The 20190-nt window shown below is 44.4% G+C and overlaps 1 protein-coding gene across 1 annotated transcript in view; it reads right to left on the bottom strand.

The window, feature by feature from the left end:
- FLNA (filamin A) overlaps positions 1–20190 on the bottom strand; it is a 63539-nt gene that overhangs the window by 23757 nt on the left and 19592 nt on the right. Inside the window, exons 12-29 of the mRNA XM_015815116.1 lie at positions 19601–19794; positions 18979–19092; positions 18522–18665; positions 16482–16605; positions 15013–15173; positions 14820–14910; positions 14161–14330; positions 13583–13700; positions 11558–11820; positions 10095–10692; positions 8030–8203; positions 7404–7566; positions 6374–6534; positions 4864–5034; positions 4657–4780; positions 3615–3771; positions 1918–2107; positions 1655–1678 (exon numbers count right to left, since the gene is read on the bottom strand). Coding sequence (XP_015670602.1) covers positions 1655–1678; positions 1918–2107; positions 3615–3771; positions 4657–4780; positions 4864–5034; positions 6374–6534; positions 7404–7566; positions 8030–8203; positions 10095–10692; positions 11558–11820; positions 13583–13700; positions 14161–14330; positions 14820–14910; positions 15013–15173; positions 16482–16605; positions 18522–18665; positions 18979–19092; positions 19601–19794 — 3141 coding nt within the window. The remainder of the gene's footprint in view (positions 1–1654; positions 1679–1917; positions 2108–3614; positions 3772–4656; positions 4781–4863; positions 5035–6373; positions 6535–7403; positions 7567–8029; positions 8204–10094; positions 10693–11557; positions 11821–13582; positions 13701–14160; positions 14331–14819; positions 14911–15012; positions 15174–16481; positions 16606–18521; positions 18666–18978; positions 19093–19600; positions 19795–20190) is intronic.

Raw genomic sequence — 20190 nt, 5'->3', positions numbered from 1 at the left:
TCATAAAATTGGGATAGTCACAACCTATGACTGTAATGGGCAGGCTCCATTACAGTCATATGTCGAGGTCTTACCTACATACAGCTGTCATTATTAGCATATATGACAGCCTTATCTTTCAGGAATTACCATAATACTTTTTCTGAGCCACCAAAGTTGGAAGTTGTCACTACATATTATGCAAACTACTACTATAATTTTGAATATGTGCTCTGTGAAGGACTACTGTGGTTCCTTTTAAGTATCTTGGATCTTCCCTTTACCCAGCTTCATTTCAGGAACTTACAATTCTTGCATTTGCAGAAAGTGAGAAAAACACTTCCCTGGTCTGAAAACAAATCTCCAGCAGTTTTTCAATTAACATGGGAAATCTTGTTAGCCACTTCTATAAATACAGCCTGTTCCCTGCTTCAAGACTTCTGCACTTTGACAAGAGGCATCTTCCAGGACAAGGTGGTCCCGCCAGCCACCCCAAAGCTTGCAACATCCCTCTCTATAGAGAGGAAACCTTCCCCCGAAAGGTTAGGAAACATGCATGGTGCCAATCCATTTATTTCTGATTACAAAGACACACCCTTCATGGAGCAAGCAAGGGGGTGACTTCAAGAGCACAGGGAAGGGAGGGGGGGATTACCTGGGGAATGGGGGGGAGGGAGTTCCAGGACCACCATGCTGCAACATTACCCTGACATTTAGATCCACCTGCTTGTTTCTCAGCAGTTCACTAAGTTGGACACAGTCCAAGGTGTTTTTCCACCTCACAAGGAAAGGTACGGTTGCTAACCAGGCAGAGCTGCTTGCCAACGTTATAAGTAACCCTTAGTTGAACTCAGTGGTGGGATTCAAATATGTGAACAATCGGTTCTCTGTATGGATGCTGCTTCCGGAAGTCCATTCTAGGCAACAAAAAATTAGCTATCGGTTCTGCCAAAGTGGTGCGAACTGGCTGAATCCCACCATTGGTTGAACTATTAGAGGAAAACATCAGTAATCTGCTCAATATTCATGACACATCTGGGCTAAGTGAAAAATATGATGTAATCGGAGGTAGGACTGATAGCTCAGATGTCCATGCAGACCAGGATCCCTGGCTCAGTCTCTCATGTGTGAAGAGAGAAACAAACCCTGCATCAGGACATGAAGGTTATCTGCTCTGCTCAAGGCTTGACAGCTACAACTGATTGCAGATAAAACGCTGTATCAGGAGTCCTTACAGACTGGCATTTTCATAATATAGTAAAACAATTTATTTCCCCATAAATCTGCCAGAGCTATGTCTATAAAAAAATACTCTTAACTGTTGACTGATCAGTAGGACTGCAATTAAAGAGCCTACTTTTTAAATTTCCAAGTCATACCATCCTAATGTTTTACTTAAGATGTTCCTTTACATGGCAAAAGAAACAATAAATGGCAGCTCTGTATTATTTCTGGCAAATGGCACACCGACATTAATAAGATTGATTGGACGGGCCTAGTTCTAGTACACTGGTACTTTAAAACAGCCTCTTCCGGTTCAAACGGTGTCCTGCTGCCCAATCTGAAGCAAAGGTGGAGTCTAATGCAGGGGAGGGGGAACCATGCTAGGAGGGAAAAACTGCAGAGGGAGCAAGCAGATGGGAGGGGATTGGGGAGCCATCAGCAAGCTGCTTACCTAGCCCATGACCTCCAATCGACACTGAGGTGAAAGGGCAAAGAGCAAGGGTAATCAGAGTGAGACAAAAATCACACAAAACAGTGCACAATTAAAAAACACACAAGAAACATGAATCCCATTCCCCACAGTGATGCGCAGTGGAGCCGGAGGTGCCCGGCAAAAAGCAGTCTGTGTGGGGTGTGGCATTGATTCAGCGTGGCTTGCCCACCCTCCAGCACCTTCCCTCCGCCCTGAGACCCCTGGCCCGGACGAGCTCTCACCTGTCACCGTACACTTGCTGGCATCACCAGTTGGTAAAGCACGGATACGGTAGGGGGAGTAGGGAATCTCATCTCCACCATACTTGATGAGAATGGTGTAGCGGCCAGTCATGTCTGGAACGTAAGACACTGTGTAGGTGCCATCTTGGTTGTCCCGGATGGTGGCCTTTTTGGGTTTGCCTTCAGGGTCCTGAGCAAAGCACAAGGCAAGTAAGTGGGTTGGTGTAGAGCCAGTGGAAGGCACTCAAGCTGTAGGTCAGGGTTCCCCAAAGTGGTCAGTATCGACTCATAAGGGTTAATGAAACTACTTAAGGGGTCGATGTTACTACAAAACGGTGTGAAATCACAGCTGCCAATTCTTTAGCTAATGTTGGCCTTTATATGCATCAAATTCTTGCCAAGAACCTAGGATATTGTAATCTATTGGCATAGTATTTGTGCAGATCCAAGAAATGGGGCCCTTTGTAACTGACAGATGGACATTTTGTCAATGTGCAGTTTTTCTAAGTGCTATCCAAGACATTTTGGTATGGTACCCACTGTGCCGATAACCACTGGGATCACCATTATTATTATTTAAGATTTAATTTTTAATTCGATTCACAATCTGGGACTGGTAAAAACTTGGTCACAATAGATAGATATCTAGACTGGAACTAACATTTTTATCCACTTATCAAGTTCTTCCCAAGGATTTGGGATAGGGAGATGATGTTGTTGATGGTATTAAAGGTACTGTTGCAGGAGGTAAGCTGTTCCAAGTAAAGCTGCCTTTTGCAATGGATTAATAATGATTTTGTCAGAGCCCATGGTATCATTACTATTATTACTATACTCAAAGCACTATTATTTATTATTTAAAGTAATATTTATTATGTTATTTTCATATAGACTAAGTGTCTGGGAGTCAATGAACAATCTGAAACTTCAAGAAGGGGTTGATGAGCTGAAGAGTTTGGGAACTCCTACTCTAGGTTGTTATCCCATGCCTAAAATTACTAGATACTGCTAGTAAAACCAGGGGTTATTTTTAAAGAGACAAGCACTAAAAGCTCATTCACTTATTTGGGTTTAAGGAAATATCAGATTGTAATAAATAAATCAGGATGACTGTGTAGGAGCTGTGGTTATAACTAATTGAATCATATAACAGAGACCAACAAAGACTTTGCAGAGCTCAGATTCATCACTTTATAGTTTATGGTCCTTAGTTCAGGACTTGGAATAAAAATGGATATAGGCTCTCAACCTCATAAATATCATCTGATCAACAGCTTCAGATCTAGAAGTTGAAGTTGAACAAGGAAACATTCAGAACTTAGATTCTCCAAAAACAAAACAAACAACCCCCCCAACATTCATGATATGTCTCAAGTATGAAACAGCATTTGCATTTTTTTAGAAGAGGTGTCATTAGCAATATGAAACAGAAGATCATTGCAGGAGGCTGAGCAAAGGATTTATGTCTTTGTCACCATGCAACTGGACTACCCTTTAGATGGATCTGTTTTTGAAGATTGTCTGGGAACCTCACAGTGCAGAATGCATCTGTCTGCCTACTGGTGCGTGAAAACTGCTATTCATTCTGAAGGACACAGTTGTGCACATCTAGCAACAGCAATAAACCCCATCAAGAACTCTGTTTTTCTCTGTTTGATCTCCCTGCAATCCCATCTCTGTGGCCTATTTCCACTTACCGTGATCTGTACAGCCAGCAAACCTTCTCCAGCATCCTTAGCGTCAATTGTAAACTCTACTGGCAAACTAGCTGGAACACCTGTAGTGTTGAGTCCGGGACCACTGGCCTTTACCTTGCTAGCATCATGAGTAGGTAGAACCTTAACCTTGAATGGGCTGGAGAAATACAAGAAAGAAGAAATGTGAGAGCTAAGTAGATATATGAGTTTATCAAAAAGTCTAAGGACGTCTGCTCTTCTAAGCTGCACAAATGCTCCTCAGCATCAGAAATGACTGTAATTGTCCTATTTTACAACACAGTATAAGTCTTCCCAAGCTGACACCCATCTGAGAAGTCAGAATGGTACCCTCAGAATTTCTTTCAGCCATGTTGAATCGAGTTTTGAGAAGTTCACTCTGAATATATTGAGAATGCATCAGGTTGAAAAAAGCTGAAACTGGGACTAAGGGCTGCCCTTTTCAAGGTAGAGGCAAGGACAAGATTCAATGAGAGACCTTTTGGTCCAGCTTCAGCAGAAGCAACTGTACATAAACAGGGGAAGCATTCCCCTGAGTATCTTTTGCCCTTAAAAAGGTGGATGATGCAAACTGTTTTGGCTTTTTTCTTACATTACAAACCAAGGTAATGAAGGAATATTGAGCACTAGCTCAAGCAAGCACCCTAGTGACTCTTCAGAGTTGCTAACTAGGCAATTTCTATTTTCTATGAGTTCTGTTACTATGGAATAAAACCCAGTTGATATTTTGTTACCACCAGGTCTGCCCCCTTCTTCATGGTTGATTCCAAAGGCCTCAAAAACAACTGTTCACAGACTGTTTGCTATGTCACCCCTAGAGTAAGTGTAAACCACCACGTAAAGTATCCCAAATGCTACAGAAGCTCTGCTCACGCTCTCTGAGCTTCCACTTTTCAAATATGGTTCTTTGGGAGAAGAGAGGTCTGTTAATCGTTAAGGACCAGAAGTTTGTCAATGAAGGCCATGTTTCTGCATTTCTGCCACAGAGGCTTCTGTTCTTTGCCATCCACTAATCCACTCCTACCTGTGAGGCACCTCATCGTCTCCATAGCGCACAGCAATGCTATACGGTCCTTCACGACTTGGTACGTAACTTGCAGTCTGAGTACCATCAGCATTATCCACTACATCTACAGGTTCAACGACTCCTGTAGGACAAGGGCCAAGAGGTGAGGGATGAGCCAAGCTCAAAGAAGATACTATTTGTCCAGTCAGGTACAGATTTACTTACCCTTTGGACCTTGAACTTTAACCTCAAGGGGTGCCACACCTGCCTTGCTGGAGTCCACAGTAAAGGACTGGGGAACATTGGCTCTGACGACACCAGGAGTCAGGCCAGGACCTGAACATTTTACCTTGGATGAATCCACCACATCATGCACGGGCACTTTGAATGGGCTTCCTACAGAGGAGAAAGAAACATAACCTGAGTCAAGGAGCCGCAACTTGGAGTAAGCCTATGCTTCCTCTATTTTTTTTTAAAGGTTGAGTTCTCACCATCCATTGCTTACTGTGAAAGAGACACATTTGTAATCCTTATCTTCACAGCCTCTCTGCTATCCTTTCTGCTTATCTCTCTGGCCTTTAAAGGAAGCTTGGGAAATGTAGGCTTTAGCAAGTGACCAACCAATTTGGTGACTCTGAACATGTTCCAGCCATAGGGTGACAATACCTGCTACTAGTGACCAGCACCAAGATGTTACAATAGCTTGGATAGATGGCTTGTATTCAGCCCAGGATATCCCATTGTATCCTCCCAATGCTATGCCAGGAGTTAGAACTTCCTGCTCCACCTTTCCTGGTTTGGTAATTATTGCTTAGATAAGAGCAGCTGAAGTGCTCCAAAACCTAAGCACAACTTATGGACTCCTTTTTGCAGAAGCAACCAAGCTGAAGACAACCACGGTGTTAACCTTTTGGTCACGACTAGCTATTCCATAGTAGTGGCTTATACCTCTAGAAAGGATGGGAAACCAGTGGTGCGGTGCAGAAATTAAGACGGAGGTTCTGAATTAGGGGAGTCCGGAGCCAAGTCCCCATTCAGCCACAAATGCTGGGCCAACCACTGTTTTTCAACCCAATGGACCTCACAGGATTGTTGTTGTACAAATAACATTAGGGAGATTCCCCACAGGTTGTCTCTTCAGCTCCCAGAGAAGCAGCAGGATATTAATGCAATAAATAATGAGGCAATCATCTTTGGGCCAAAGGCTAGATAGGGCCCACAAGGCTTCTTTGTCCTGACTAAGATTTGGGTGGAATCTACATGCCCAGAATGGCAGAAGAAGAGACCTGGCTGCTTCTTCCATCATTGTTCATTGCTACCTTTCTGTCCACATTGCAAGGAAAGTGACTTCTTCTTTCTTTATACCAGGGTCATCCAACCACACTCAAAGGAATTGAGTCTTCTCCTCCATAGAGGAGAAGACTCTGTAGGGTCATAAGGCTTCAAGAGGGGAAGACTATTACTCAAGTAGTTATCATATCATCCTATAAAAAGGCAACCCATCCTTCTATCTCAGAATCATTTCCCCAACCTAGGTAATGATAGCCTTAAAAACTGCCAAGCTACAGTAGTGAATATGATGAGCTGTCAATAGCATTTAAGCCATGTTGCACTCACGGCCCGGCTAGGTTCCCTATTGACGTCTTGAGGAAGCCAGTTCAGTTAACCAAATTCTAACTTCTAATAAGCACTGCCAACACCAGCCTATTATCACTATATCCAGCTCAAGTCATACCTGGCACTTGGTGGCCACCATATGTGACATTAAGGTTATAGGTGCCAGGCTCATAGGGGATGTACTCCACAGAACAGCTGCCATCTTTGTTGTCAGTGCAGGACATTTTTGCTTCAGAGGGACCTTCAACTGCTAGGCCCAGACCACCAGTACCAGCACCCCTGTAGCAGAAAGATGGAACAATTGGGTCATGCATTCCAAAGAGGCGTCTGAGCTTTGAACCCAGCTTGCCATTATGGGGAATAGGGAATTGCAACTGCTATGAGAGGGAGACGGGGGGAGGGGGGATGTAAAAGTTAAAACATTTCAGTAAGACTACATCAATCTGGAGGGATGGGCAGCCCCAACTTTCTATGTTCCAATTTGGAGCTAATGTATATGTAAAGTTTACAGTGTCAGAAATCATGGACACCTGAAGGATGTAGCTATATCTTACTTGGATTTCATATATATAGCTCTGCACCTCTGTTTAAAGCCTACTTGGGCTTATCTCTTATGGTTTTATTATTTGTCTTCTCAGCAATAGTATGTGCTTTCAAGCCTTCCAAATCCCACCACAAGCTTGCATTTTAGTCTAAAGTGCTGTGCAATAATGTCAGGGGGAAGCATCAAAGCAGGTGCTTTACGAAGAGTGTACAATCGTAGTTCCAACGCCATATATAGTGCCCCAAAGCCTTTGGGATGGCTCCCAGAGCAAATCCAAAAATTGATGCCAAACTGTTATTTTTAGGGAGATTACAGGGGAAAATTTTGCAAATTGCAAAATACAGAAGGGAGTGATGGTGCTATCTGTACTTGATTAGTCTGATTCCCTCGGTGCCTGCCTTTCCTATCCACCCCACCCACCCCAGCCCTCCTCAGCAACATTCCAGTGAAAGGCTAGATACAAAAAAAAAAAATACATATTCTTGATCAACTTTATTATATGCCTTTTTGAAAGATGGGTAAAAGTAGCTAGCCGATACTAAGAGCTAACCTTGTTCATCCCTCCTTTTCAAATACTGCTACATTCGCTCTTTCTAATTTTTACCTGGTCTCCACTGTGAACTTATTGCGCTTGTTAGTAGTCCCACTTTGGATGCCGGGCCCATGCACTCTCACCCTTGCAGGGTTACATCCTTCAGTTACCGGTACCCGGAAAGGGCTACTTGGTACAGGGCTGCCATCATAGGTCACATCAACCGAGTGGACACCTAAAGGGGGACAAGAAAGGGTATATGGAAGGTTACGCTCCTAAGCACTTTGGGAGGTTAAAAAACTGGATACACTTCTTCATCTAACACAAACGCACCCAATGTTGGTTCTCTAAGGCAGTCCAGGCAAGAAGCTGTGAGTACCAATACTACTTTTATTCTAGGATTTCAATAACAGAATCTTGCAAGTCTGAAAGTATCTTTCCCCTCCTTTATTCCTGAAAAGTAAGGAGGGTTCGCTCTACCTCCACTGATCCTTCAGACTGTTGTCTAGGCTGTGACTCTTCCTCCTGTCTCCCAAAATTATTCCTATATACTACTGTATCCTCTCATTTTCTTAAAAAAGCAACAGGCTTGCAGGGCCAGTGGATCAAAAGCCTCAGAAGAACTAGTTCCTTCTGCCCCAACCCATGTCAACCAGGACCTCTCCAAGACCCTTATATATCTCTTTCCCTTAACTCACCATCTTCATAGGGTGTATACTCCACATGGTAGGTACCATCTCCATTGTCACGCACATAGCTCTCTGTAAGGTTTCCCGAAGGATTGGATACTCTTGTTTTGATGTGAGGGCCCCCGGTCTTAGTCAAGGGTCGAGCATCCACATTGAACTCCGTTGTGGCTTCACGGAATACACCTGGCGAGAGCATCAGCAGCATCAATAAGGAAGGCCTTAAACTCTCTACCCTGCCTGCCCAAACTTGTACCTCCCTTGCATCTGACTTATGAACACTTTGGATCCCCTGTGACATCAGTACCACCAGGTAAATCTATTTTAAGTTAGTACTCGTGGATCCAAACTGAAACTGACCCTATTCTGTTTATCATTAAACAAAATGATTAATCATCACTATCCTGCAGCTGAGAGTCAGTTTGGTATAGTAGTTAAAAGGACCGGTTATAAACTGGGAGACTGTGAATTGTAGTCCCATATTAGGCATGAAGCGAACTGGGTGACCTTGGGCCAGTCACTCTCTCTCAGCCCTAGGAATCAGGCAAGGGCAAACCACTTCCAAAAATCTTTCCTTGATAACTGCAGGGATTAATCTAGGCAGTTTCCAGCAGTCAAGACCGACTTGAAGGCATAATAAAAATGATGAAAAATAATCCTGCAGCCAGGAAACACCAAGGATAGAGGATTCCCACAAAGACAGCTTTTGTCCTCATATGCCCGTGATGGCGAACCTATAGCACGCGTGTCACAGGCGGCATGCGGAGCCGTCTCTGGTGGCACGTGAGCCATTGCTGGGCCGAGTTGCTCCCTCCTCCTCTCTACGCATGCGTAGCTTTCTGCAGAGCTGCACATGCGTAGCTCTCCACACATGCACAGTCTGGGAATAGGCAAGAGGCTATAAAGGGAGCAACTTTCGGTGGAAGCAGGCGCGGAAAGTGAGGCAGCAGCCCTATGTGCGTCCCCATGTGCGAGCATGCCCCTGCCCTGCCAGGCAAGCAGAGCTGCAGCATCTTCAGCAGAAGAGCACAGGTGGGCAGCAAAAGGCACGAGGAGCCCCAATCCCAGCACAGCCCCTCCCCCCCCCTCAGAAGAGCTGCGGGGCTCAGGAGCCTCCCCCCATCCCCCTCACCCACTGAGCAAGATGCCCTCCTGCCCACTGTCTCACCCGCCAGAGCAACATCGAGTTGGCCATGCCCACCATGGCCACGCCCACCCAGTCTATCATTTTCCCCATAGCCACGCCCACCCGGCACCCGGCGATACATAAGTGGGATTTTGGTTGGAGTTTGGGCACTCGGTCTCTAAAAGGTTCGCCACCACTGTCATATGCCAATTTGGCAGTACATTCTCGAGTCCTCTTATAATAAAGCCTTAGGCTTATTTAAAAGGACTTGCCAACACCCTGTGTAACTAGCAACAAGCACATATATATCATGCATTTTAGTTCCTGGTCCATATGTGAATATGTTTTAGGAAAACAGCTAAAGTTTCCTGACAGCCTTCTCTATGTAGGCAAGAAAGATAATTAGTGCCCTAGTAATCAATGGCAGAAAACCATTAAGTGGTGCTCAAGATTATTAAGTGGTACTCAAGAATTTGCTTTTACGGGTATTCCTCAATTAACCAAACACTCAATCAGCAACAATTCAAAGTTACAATAATGTTGAACAAGCAGTATTTACAACTGGTCCTTTAAGTTCTGGTCATGGCAATGTCCCCACAGTCACGTGATTGTGATCCATGTTACAATTACGACATTGCAACATCCCATGGTCATGTGGTCACCATTTGTGATCTTCACTGCCAGCATCCCATAAGCAGTCAGTAGGGAAGCTGGCAGGAAGTAGTAAATGGTGACCATCAGTAAGTAACACTTTGTTGCACTTTGGGACCACATTCCTTAGCAATGGAAAGTTCAACCCCAATTATTGTTGTTAACCAAGGACTAGCTATATTCCGCAGCCACAGAAAGTCAGGGGACACATTCATGAGATTCTCTATTCTGGCCTTAAGCTAAGAACAACAACTCAGTATCTGAGTCCCAGTGCTTTGGATTATCTCCTGCCATTCTTACCTTTGCCTTCCACTCCAGGACCATAGACTTTAACGCCAGATGTATCCACCGCTGGCTCCACGTTGAGCTTACTGGGGAAGTTTGGTATAGGCTGCCCCCCGTATTTAATGGTGATGGTGTAGATACCAGGGCAGAGTGGGATGTAAGTGATGGTGTAAGTGCCATCGCCATTGTCCCGCACGTGGACTTCTGCCTGCGTGCCACTTTCAGAGATGATCTCAATGGTGAGCTCAGCGCTCCCAGCAGTAGAGCAGTCCACACTGAACTCTCCTGCCTGCCCCACTGTGGCATGCTCCAGCCCTGGTCCAGAGCACTTCACTTTGGATGGGTCAAAGCCAGGCACCACTTGGGCTTTGAAAGGAGAGCCTGGCACATGGGTGTCCGCAAAGAGGATATTGATGTTGTACTCCCCTGGTTCTGTGGGCAAGTAGGAGACTGAACAAGTGCCATCTCCATTGTCCAGGCATTCTATTTTGGCCTCGCAGGGGCCTTCCACGGTCAGGCCGAGGCCTCCGTTCCCAGCCCCCTTGGTATCAATGGTAAAAGGGGCAGGAATGCCAGCCAAGCCGCCCTTCAAGCCTGGTCCATAGGCCTTCACCTGGAGGGTAGGATGGGGAAGAGAAGATAAGCTGACTTAATTTGTAAGCAAAATCTACTTCAACCCCCCCCCAAAAAAAACATTGTACTGTATCCCCTTCCAAAGACGAACCTTTGCTGCTATGCTATACCCAGAGAGAGATAAATGCTTTATTACTTATAATTAATCCGTATATATAAATCTGAGCTGTGACATTTTGCATGTTGTTGCTCAGCTGCAGTAATTTATTTATTTAAAACATTTATATAACTTCCCATCTTGCACCAAACTCTGGGCAGTATCCCTCCCCACTCGCCATGCTGGCTGGGACTGCCATGAGCTGTAATTAAGCAATATTTGGCGGGACACACATTTCTCACATCTGAAGGAGGTCATTGTAGCGAGCAGGGGAAAATTCAAGTGCACTAAGCCTCTGAGTCTCCATCTACTTTCCATTTTTGAGTTCCGGAGACAAGATTTTCTTGTCTAAAAAATTAAGCCTGTAGAAATCCATGAGACCCAGTCTGTGAATTGACCCAGCATCAAACCCTCACGTACAGTGAGATTCAAACACTGGCCTGAACCTTCAAATGATCGTTTGTGACACTACAACTGCCTCTCCAATGTGTGTGACATACTCACACACAGAACTAGACCCAGGTTTATTCATCTGAATTCCCCCCTCCCCTTGCCTTATCTCGGAATGGCTCAGGGCAATAAATAGGGCCTGATCCCTTGACACTGAGGATCGTATTCCTCCCTAGGCTAGAATTCTATTGGCTGAATTAGGGCGAGATTGTATAATCTTAATTTAGCAGAACAGGAGGTGCTTTAAATTAGAAGGAGAGAATACACAACATCACCCATCGAGAACTGGGGCTCTCACCTTGGATGGATTGGTGGGAGGTACTGCCTCCACAGGGAAGGGACTGCCTGGGACAGGGACTCCATCGTAGGTGACATCCACTTCATAGGGTCCTTCTTCTCGTGGAATGAACTTCACCACACTGTTGTCTGAGCTCAAGCCTGGCTCTACTTTACAGGGCACAGGCTTACTGGATGGGCCTGTGATTTTGGCAGCCACCTTGCCTTGGCCTCCAGCGCCTTTAGATTTAACAGTGAACTCCTGGTCTTTGCCCACTTCCACTTCTGCAAGAACCAAGTGCACATCTATGAAGATCAAGTCTTGAACCGATGGGACATCTTTTGCCCCGTTTCCCCCAGAACAAAGAGAGGATTCCGCCCACATATCTCCTATCCTTTACAAATGCTTTGCCAAGACATCCGAGGTGACCCTTCTTTTCCTAGGCAGTCATTTAGATATGTCTCTAAATACCAAGGCATGGGGAAGGTGACTGTACTTTTGCAGCTGGAGTTAAGCTGAGAGGAGAGAATGCTATTGTTGGCATGACTAATATTTCCTGGGAAAAAAAAACCCAACTAGGCAGCCTTGGAGCGCTTCCAGTCATTTTGCCCTGGCAAATGTCCAAGAAGGGAAAGGTTTTATTTAGGAACCACTAGGGAGGTTTCCAAAGGCATGCATGTTCTTTAAGTATGTTTTCCATCACCCCATGGAACACTGGAACTATAGCTGAAGGAGGGGGTAGGCTGGAAACTGTAATCAATGTATATGAGGATATAGAGTTTTGCTTTGGGCTAGGAGTCGTCCCAATTCAAACATACATTGATAGTGAACAGACCCAGAAGAAGGCAAATTGTTTGGATATACAATCATGCTGTACATCAGGGCTTCTCAACCTTTCCGTGGGGGGAGAGGGAGGTAGGGAGAGGGGATGGTTCTGTGCAAGTGCACCACAGTTCCATTTGAGCAAGCGGTGGGCACGCACACCTCTTGCACAAATGGAGCATGTGCACTACTCGCACAAGTAGAGATGGGTGGTCACACTCTCTCTCACCCGCCACTTCCGTGGCCTGGTTCCGAACGGCTCAAGGCCTGGTAGAGGACTGCGGCCCAGGGTTTGGGGACCCATGCTGTGTATACATGCCCTTATAGCAAACACAGTGTGATTGGTGGAAGATGAAGGGATAATAATGGAACTTGATGCTGCCCATTATCACAATCATGTTCAGTTCACCCATACAATTCAACAGTGTGTTCAAATATGTTTTAAAAGATGGTTCACAACCCTGGATTGGTCTGGAGCAAGGAGTTGGATGGCTAGGATGAAAATTACCATCACAGTTCAGGATAAATCTGATGGAAACTGACAGATGAGGTGTGTATGTACAAGAGAAAGAGTTGAGCTAAACATATTGGCCACAATTTTGTATAATATAATTTGGCCTTGAGAATCTCAAGCTTTCACTGATGGCAAAACCCCAAGGATGATTGCGTACCCACAGTCTATATTCTAGCAGAACTGCACCTTTTATGTAAAGCCATAAATATACTAGATTCTATTTTGTCGTTTGAATCAGGTCCTGTGCAAACTTCCCAGAGGCCATCTGGTCCTGACAGAAAGCTGGAACAGGCAGGCTTCTTGGTCCAGTCCCAAAAGACAACTGTTAGCAGATGCTAGACAGCTGTGCACACTGGCTTTTTTTTTTTGAACTCTCAATTCAGGCATGGTCTAAAAATGGATGTGGAACCCAAAGCCCTCCAGATGTTGTGAGGTGCAATTTTCATCCATGCTGTATCGGCAACAGAGTTAGACATTCTGAAAATCATTGTGTTTTTTCTTTTTAAAAAAAGAAGCAACAAATGTCCAGCTTCCACAGCAGCTAAAAAAATAAGCTAGCCAAATGCAGCACCACATTTCCAGAACTTGAGAATATTCAGTAAAAAAAAAAATCACAGCATTCAGAGAGTGGTGCTTGGTGCTACTCAGCACCCTTCCCTGTGATCAGGAGGCAAAAGCAAGCATAGAATTGAAGCTACTGGGATACGTACTGTCTCCAAGTCCAGAGATCTTGATCTTGCCGAGGTCCAGGGTGGGAGCTACTCCCACATTGAAAGGACTTTTGGGAATTTGGTCTCCCCCGTATGTTACATTTACTCCAAGGTTACCCTGAAATACAAGAGGAACACTTATCAGTGTGTGTACAGGCACCCTAGCCTGCAGTGGATTTTTCCCATTCTACGAGCCCGCATCCTTCCTATTGACTTCCCATCAAGACTCTTCCCAGAAGACACTAGCCCAGTTATTTAAGGGAAGGAAGGAGTAAGGCTGCCAAGTCCCATCCCCTGGCTGACGAGCAAGGTTTCACTAAAAAGCTTTCCTAAGGTGGCAAATCTGTACAGAGCTTCTAGTACAGGGGTCCTCAACCTTGGCAACTTTAAGACTTGTGGACTTCAACTCCCAGAATTCCTCAGCCAGCTTTACTGGCTGAGAAATTCTGGGAGTTGAAGTCCACAAGTCTTAAAGTTGCCACAGTTGAGGACCAGTGTTCTAGTAGTTCGCTATTTAACAAGGCACCATGTTTCAGATGAATCTCAGAACCCACCCCCCCCTCCTTCTCATAACTTACCTGCTGCACAGGGGTATATCTGACAGTATAGGTGTTATCGTGGTGATCGATTATTTCAGAGTCTCTTACGGCGTCTCCCTTGGCTGGGCCAGTGAACTGCACATCCAGCTTGGCCTTGCCTGCTGGCTTGGTGTTAACTGTGAAGTGGGTTGGCTTTCCCATCTCCACACCTGAGGAAGCAGGAGAAACTTTCAGAAGGGCAGGCAAACTTTCCAGGTTGGTAGGCATGCTTTCTGCTTTTATTGATTTTTTTGCACGAACTGCCATGGGGTAGAGTTTATTTTTCCCAGGCACTTTGGAAGGTTGTATTATAAGATGATTTTAAGCTCACAAGATTAAAAATCATACTAAAACTAACACCCACCCACCTTGATCTATTTCAGTATTGCGTGAGATGTTGCATGAATGAGAACCTCAGGAAGCTCATCCAACCACAGACAAGGAAATTACGCATCTTATGAAAATAAGTTAAAAGTTTCTCTGGGACATTGCTGCTTAATACCAATATTTACAAAGCCCTTTGTTTTTTATCCACATTCAATAGGATTCAGTTCTGTTCTTTCTGCAAGTCGTTGGATCAAGAGTTCCAGACACAACTTCTATGCTCCCAGCTCCTATTTGTAAAGTACAGCCTCTTGCAAAGCATATCCCCAACTCACCAGTCCTGTTGAGGCCAGGTCCCTCAGCTTTGACTTTGCTGGCATCATGCGAGGGTTCCACTTTGACTCTGATGGGGCTGCTGGGGGTGGCCTAGAGATCAAGAGGAAGCAGGTGAAAAAAAGGGAACAATCTCCAGGTGACTCTCCCACACCTCGCAATTTTGCAGGTGGTCCCTCTGAGAAATGGTCTTACCTGGTCGGCAAACAGCACCAAGATTGTGTAGCTTCCAGCACCCTGGGGGGTATACTTGACCGTGAAGGTGTCATTATCATTCCGAATAATGTCAAAATTGATGTCAGCCTCAGCTGGGCCCACCACACCAGGGGCACACTTGATGCCAATGCTCACATCACCTTTAAGAAGAGACAAGTCAGCACATGTGAGAGGCATGTAGGTGCGCTATTAAAACCCGGTCCTACAATTGTGACACAAATCCCAAATCCTGAAAGTGGACCAACATATGCCCACATAGTTCTGCCCCTGAAATCTATCAACCTCCAGCTTCAATCTTGCATTCTAAAGGTTAGTTGAGGAGGATTGTTTCTCCAATGGGCAATTCTGGTCTTTTCTGGAGTGGCCATGATGTAGGCCAATAAAGGCAAAGATGCAGGCCATCAACTCACACATGAAGTGTGCAAAGAACTCAGGGTACCTTTTATAATATGCCTCTAAATCCTTATAGCTTTTAGAAAAAATCAAGGATGAAGAAAAGCAAAGTTGTAGGGCGTGGGAAAGAAAACAAAGCAAGGCCAGAATGGTCTTGATGCTAATTCCTTTCTGTAACTTGTTCAGAGACACACAGTACACTACGAAATTAAGGCATTATGCCAAGCAATTGGGAAGGAAATTTAGTTACTGTTTGCCACAGAATACAAGTTAGGCACTGCTCTATCTCTGTACTCCACTGCACTTAAAAATTAGCAGTGGGAAAGGACAAATATTTTCCATCCATGGGTTGCTTGTCCGTTTGGAAGTTTTGAAACTGTCCTCCAGATGCTATGGGATTAAACCCCATTATATCAATGGCTGGCCATGGTGGTTGGAGCCGAGGGGAGCTATATCTTGGCAACATCTGAAGCAGCACAGCTTTCTCTCTCCTTATTTTCATCACCGGCTTTGTGAGACACATAACCGTGGGAGGGAGCAGGGGAGAGAAAAGCTAATTAAAGGGATTCCAAAGACACAACCTTCTCCGCACAAACAAGGCGATGAGCAGCAGCTGTTAGGATACAAAAGGCTTCAGAACTGGGCATCAGAGGTGGAGAAGCCAGTCTAAATGAAAGGGCTAGAAAGATTGTACAGCCTTGTCTTTTGTTCCCTTGGCTGCCAGAAGGAGAAAGGGAGGGGGAGCAGGAAACAAAAGTCATGTTTTACGTGCTGCCCTTCAGCGTTAAGTGCTTCTTAGAGCATTTTACAACACAAGCATTTATTCTTGGTTCCCCAATTAAGAATGAGCCTGACATGTCCCTGCCCCCAATGCTTAATCAGACCAATGTTGGTGTTCTTCAGAAGACTAGCTTCTCAGAGCTAACACTCGGTCTGGCTTATGCTGGACTGGAAGGTGGGGTGGGCTGGGCTGGGGCTGGCCCACTCCTCCTCTTCCTCCATTCCAGCAATACCAGACATTCCAAGGCATCAAGGATGGAAACGGCTCGACTCACCCTGCCCGGCTTCTGTGCAATCGACTGTAAAGTAGGTCGGTTCATGAGCCTTTAAGCCCGTCTTTGCCACACCAGGACCATACACTTTCACTTTGTGGGGATGGCTGCCAGCTCCAACATTTACCTAGAGATACAAGAATGCAAAATTTTGTCTTTGAACATGGGGCTGGAGAGGTGGGAGAAGATGAGTGCTCTCCCTAAAACTGGAATATGCATCTTAGAAAAGTTCCTGGAGTCATCACAGCAAGAAGGTAACTTCTTTAGTGTTGGTGTTTGGGGATTTGTCTTAAACATCTGAAGAGGGTGAGCGTGCAGGCCATCAATAGAAAAAAAGGAAGGAAGGAAATCTAACGGGAGCCCAGCCATGTTGCAGCCGAAACAGATTTGTTTACAAGGGGAAACTGCTTTCTATTCCTTGCCCAAAGTTTACTGCATTGGGTGGTTATATTACATCTAAATAGTAACAACGGCTTACAGCTGGAACATTAAAAAAAAGAAACTGAAGGTTTATTTTGACTACTCAAGAACCATCTATTTGAACTAATGCAAGCAAGGCCAAAATTGGAGAAAAAAATCATCAAGTTGTTCAAAAGTGCAGACGGTTCAAAGAAGCAGAAGAAAGAATAGATCATATACTAAGCTCATGCAAGAAAATCACACGAAGTGATTATAAACAATGATCTAACACAATTGCCAAAATGATCCACTGGAATATCTGTAAAAATTATGCATCAGTAATGAAAAATTGGTGGGCATATAGAAAAAGTACTTGAAAATGTACCAGTTAAAATATTGCAAGATTTCAGAATACAAACTGCTAATATCTTGGCACATAACACCGCAGATTTAATTATTGTTGAAACAAAGAAAGGGTGGATAATTGATGTGGCAATACATAGTAAAATAGTAGAATAGGAGACAAAGAATTGAAGACCTCAAAGTACCAAGATCTGAAAAATTAATTTGAAAGATTATAGCAATACCAACTGTGGAGGTCCCAGCGGTTATCAGGACATTGGGCGCCATACCAAAGAACCATGAACAACACTTAGAAAATCTGCATATTGCCAAGTACTTGGATACACATACATACTATCCTGATACACTATAACATCCTAGGTTCTTGGGAAGAACTTAATGCATATGAAAGCCAATGCTAGCTAAAGAACTGGCAGCTATGATTTCACATCGCTGTGTATAATAATGCATCTAAAGCCAGAACTGAAAAAGACAGCAACAGATCGCAAATGAAGAAATGGTGGACTGCTGTGCAGAATCAATACAAAATCAAGTTGACTTATTACAGACAATGGCACTGACATAGTAGTAACAAGGCTGCATTGGAATATCTGCAAGAAATACTATTTGCCTGCAAGCAAGAAGTGATGAAACCACAAAATAGACAAAATAATAGAAAATAAAGAAGCTAAAGCTCTGGGACTTTAGAATTCAAACATGCAAGCATCTGGCATACAACACCCCAGACTTAATAACTATTGATAAGACAGACAAAATAAAGACTGGATTGTGGACTTTGCAATACTTGGAGACAGCAGAATAGAAGAGAAAGAACTAGATGAAAACACAAAACATAAAGCCTGGCAAATAGAACTGTGGCAAAAGAAAGCAAAGATAGTACCAATAGTAACATTGAGTACAACATCTGTAGTACCACCTGAACACCATCGGCATTGACAAAATCACCATCAGTCAATTGCAAAGGGCAGTTTTCCTTAAAACAGTTTACATCCTGTGACAATACCTTTTAAACAACATCTACCAGGTCCTTGGGAAGGACTCAGTGGGTGGAAAAAATGCCAAATCCAGTCTAAACATCTGACTGACTTTGTGACCCATCATAATAATAAAGTAGTAGTAGTTAGTTGTTGTTTGGGAGGGAAACCTACAAGTGAAAACACATATCTGGCTTCAGAGGCTGTTGTAGGACACTCTGGGGCAGCCTTTTGCTTCCTGGGACCAAGATTAATGAAGTCCCGTTTTGCCCTAATAACGTTGCTTGCTACTGCAAGGAACACTAACCCTGTAAGGACTGTTGGGAATATTGACTCCTCCCCATGACACCATCGCAGTGTGCTTCATTGGCTTCTTGGGCACGTAGGAACAGTTATAGGTGCCATTGCCATTATCCTTCACTGAGACATCTACCGGCGATCCTTCAGAGTCCTGAGATAGAGAAATCAAAAATCATCTTTCTGTAGGTGAATGTCTTTTACCACAATTTCTTTAGCCTCCCCATCATAGAGAAAGCACTTCTCCAATTCCCTTTAAAGCAACTTTCCAAACAGGTACCCTCCAGATGCACTGGGGCTAACATTAGCAGAATTCCCAAATAGTTCTCAATTTCTTGTTACTTCCAACTCATGTCTAAGAGTTAAAGTCCCAATCTAGCCAGATACACTGGTTAGACACGAGGCTGGGGAAGGCATCTCTCAGCAATGGAGGATCCCGTGACCACTGGCGATGTAAACTATCTCACCTGTACTTGCACTTTGAGAGGTGCCTTTCCACCACTCCTTGCATCTACCGTGAACTCTGCAGGCTTGTTGACCGCAACACCAGTCTTCTCTAGGCCTGGGCCCTGCGCTTTCACCTTGAGAGGAGTTGAAAGAGAACTGTTAACTGAAAAACCTTTGCTGACCGTCACAAGACACGCCCCCTTTCCCCCCCCCCACACACAAAAAAAGTCAAATCAATTTTGCTGGGAAATTTTGGAAGATAGGATCAGCCAGAGAACCAGAATTAAAGTTGGATAAAGTCCTGAACAATTGGCATAAAAGACCTTCCGTTTCATTGTTTTCATCTGGAAGACCTGCTCAAAATTCCGTTCACAGATTTCCCCAACCAAGATAGCAAGAAACCTTGATTTATATTATTTTCCCAAGGAAACAGTCGCTTTAAACCTCATGTGCAGACACAGCTTTAAAAGTACAGTTCTTAAAGATGCATTTGCAAACCACCATCACCACAGATGTCCAAATGACTGGCTATTAACTCTTCTCCTACCACAGAAGCATTCTGCATACAAAACTAAAGCCAGGATGCACAAAAATCAAACATAGCCCTTATTGAGCCCACCTCTCCGGCAAAGAGGTACTTGCCTTCTCAGGGTAGAAGTCCTTGGGAGCAGCCTTGATTTCTGCCATGAAGGGACTGAGTTTGATGTCTTCATTGTTGCAGAGCACATGGACTGCATATTCCCCTGGCTCCTGGGGCCAGTAGCGCACATCGCAGGAGCCATCTCCCTTGTCATCACACTCAATCTTTGCCTGTGAGGGACCCTCCACTGAGAAGCCTTCAAGGGATAGAGGGAGAGGATGAATCAGGCGCTTGCACAGAACAGAACAGAACAGAACATTTATGGGATATACCACCTCTAAGCAGCAAGCAAAGCATACAAGGAACAAAGTTTTGAAGACAGCATATTTCATGTGATATTCTGCTACTAATACAGCCATCCCCGATGCCTTCCAGGAGTTTTAGGCTAAGATTTCTCTAATTTCACAGCAGTACTGAAATTCAACATGCCTAGAAACCATGAGGTTGGGAAAAGCTGGGTCATACAAACCCAAGATTCTCAAAATCGTCTATAACCTAATGACAAAAATAAATAAATCTACAAGCCTCCTGTCCTTAGAAGGAAATATGATGAAATGAAATGCTTTGCAATAAAGAAAGTAAAGGGTTAATT

This window comes from Protobothrops mucrosquamatus, unplaced genomic scaffold (assembly GCF_001527695.2).
Source record: "Protobothrops mucrosquamatus isolate PMUCROS unplaced genomic scaffold, P.Mucros_1.0 scaffold315, whole genome shotgun sequence".
NCBI lineage: Eukaryota > Metazoa > Chordata > Lepidosauria > Squamata > Viperidae > Protobothrops > Protobothrops mucrosquamatus.
This window is presented reverse-complemented; position numbering and strand designations above follow the sequence as displayed.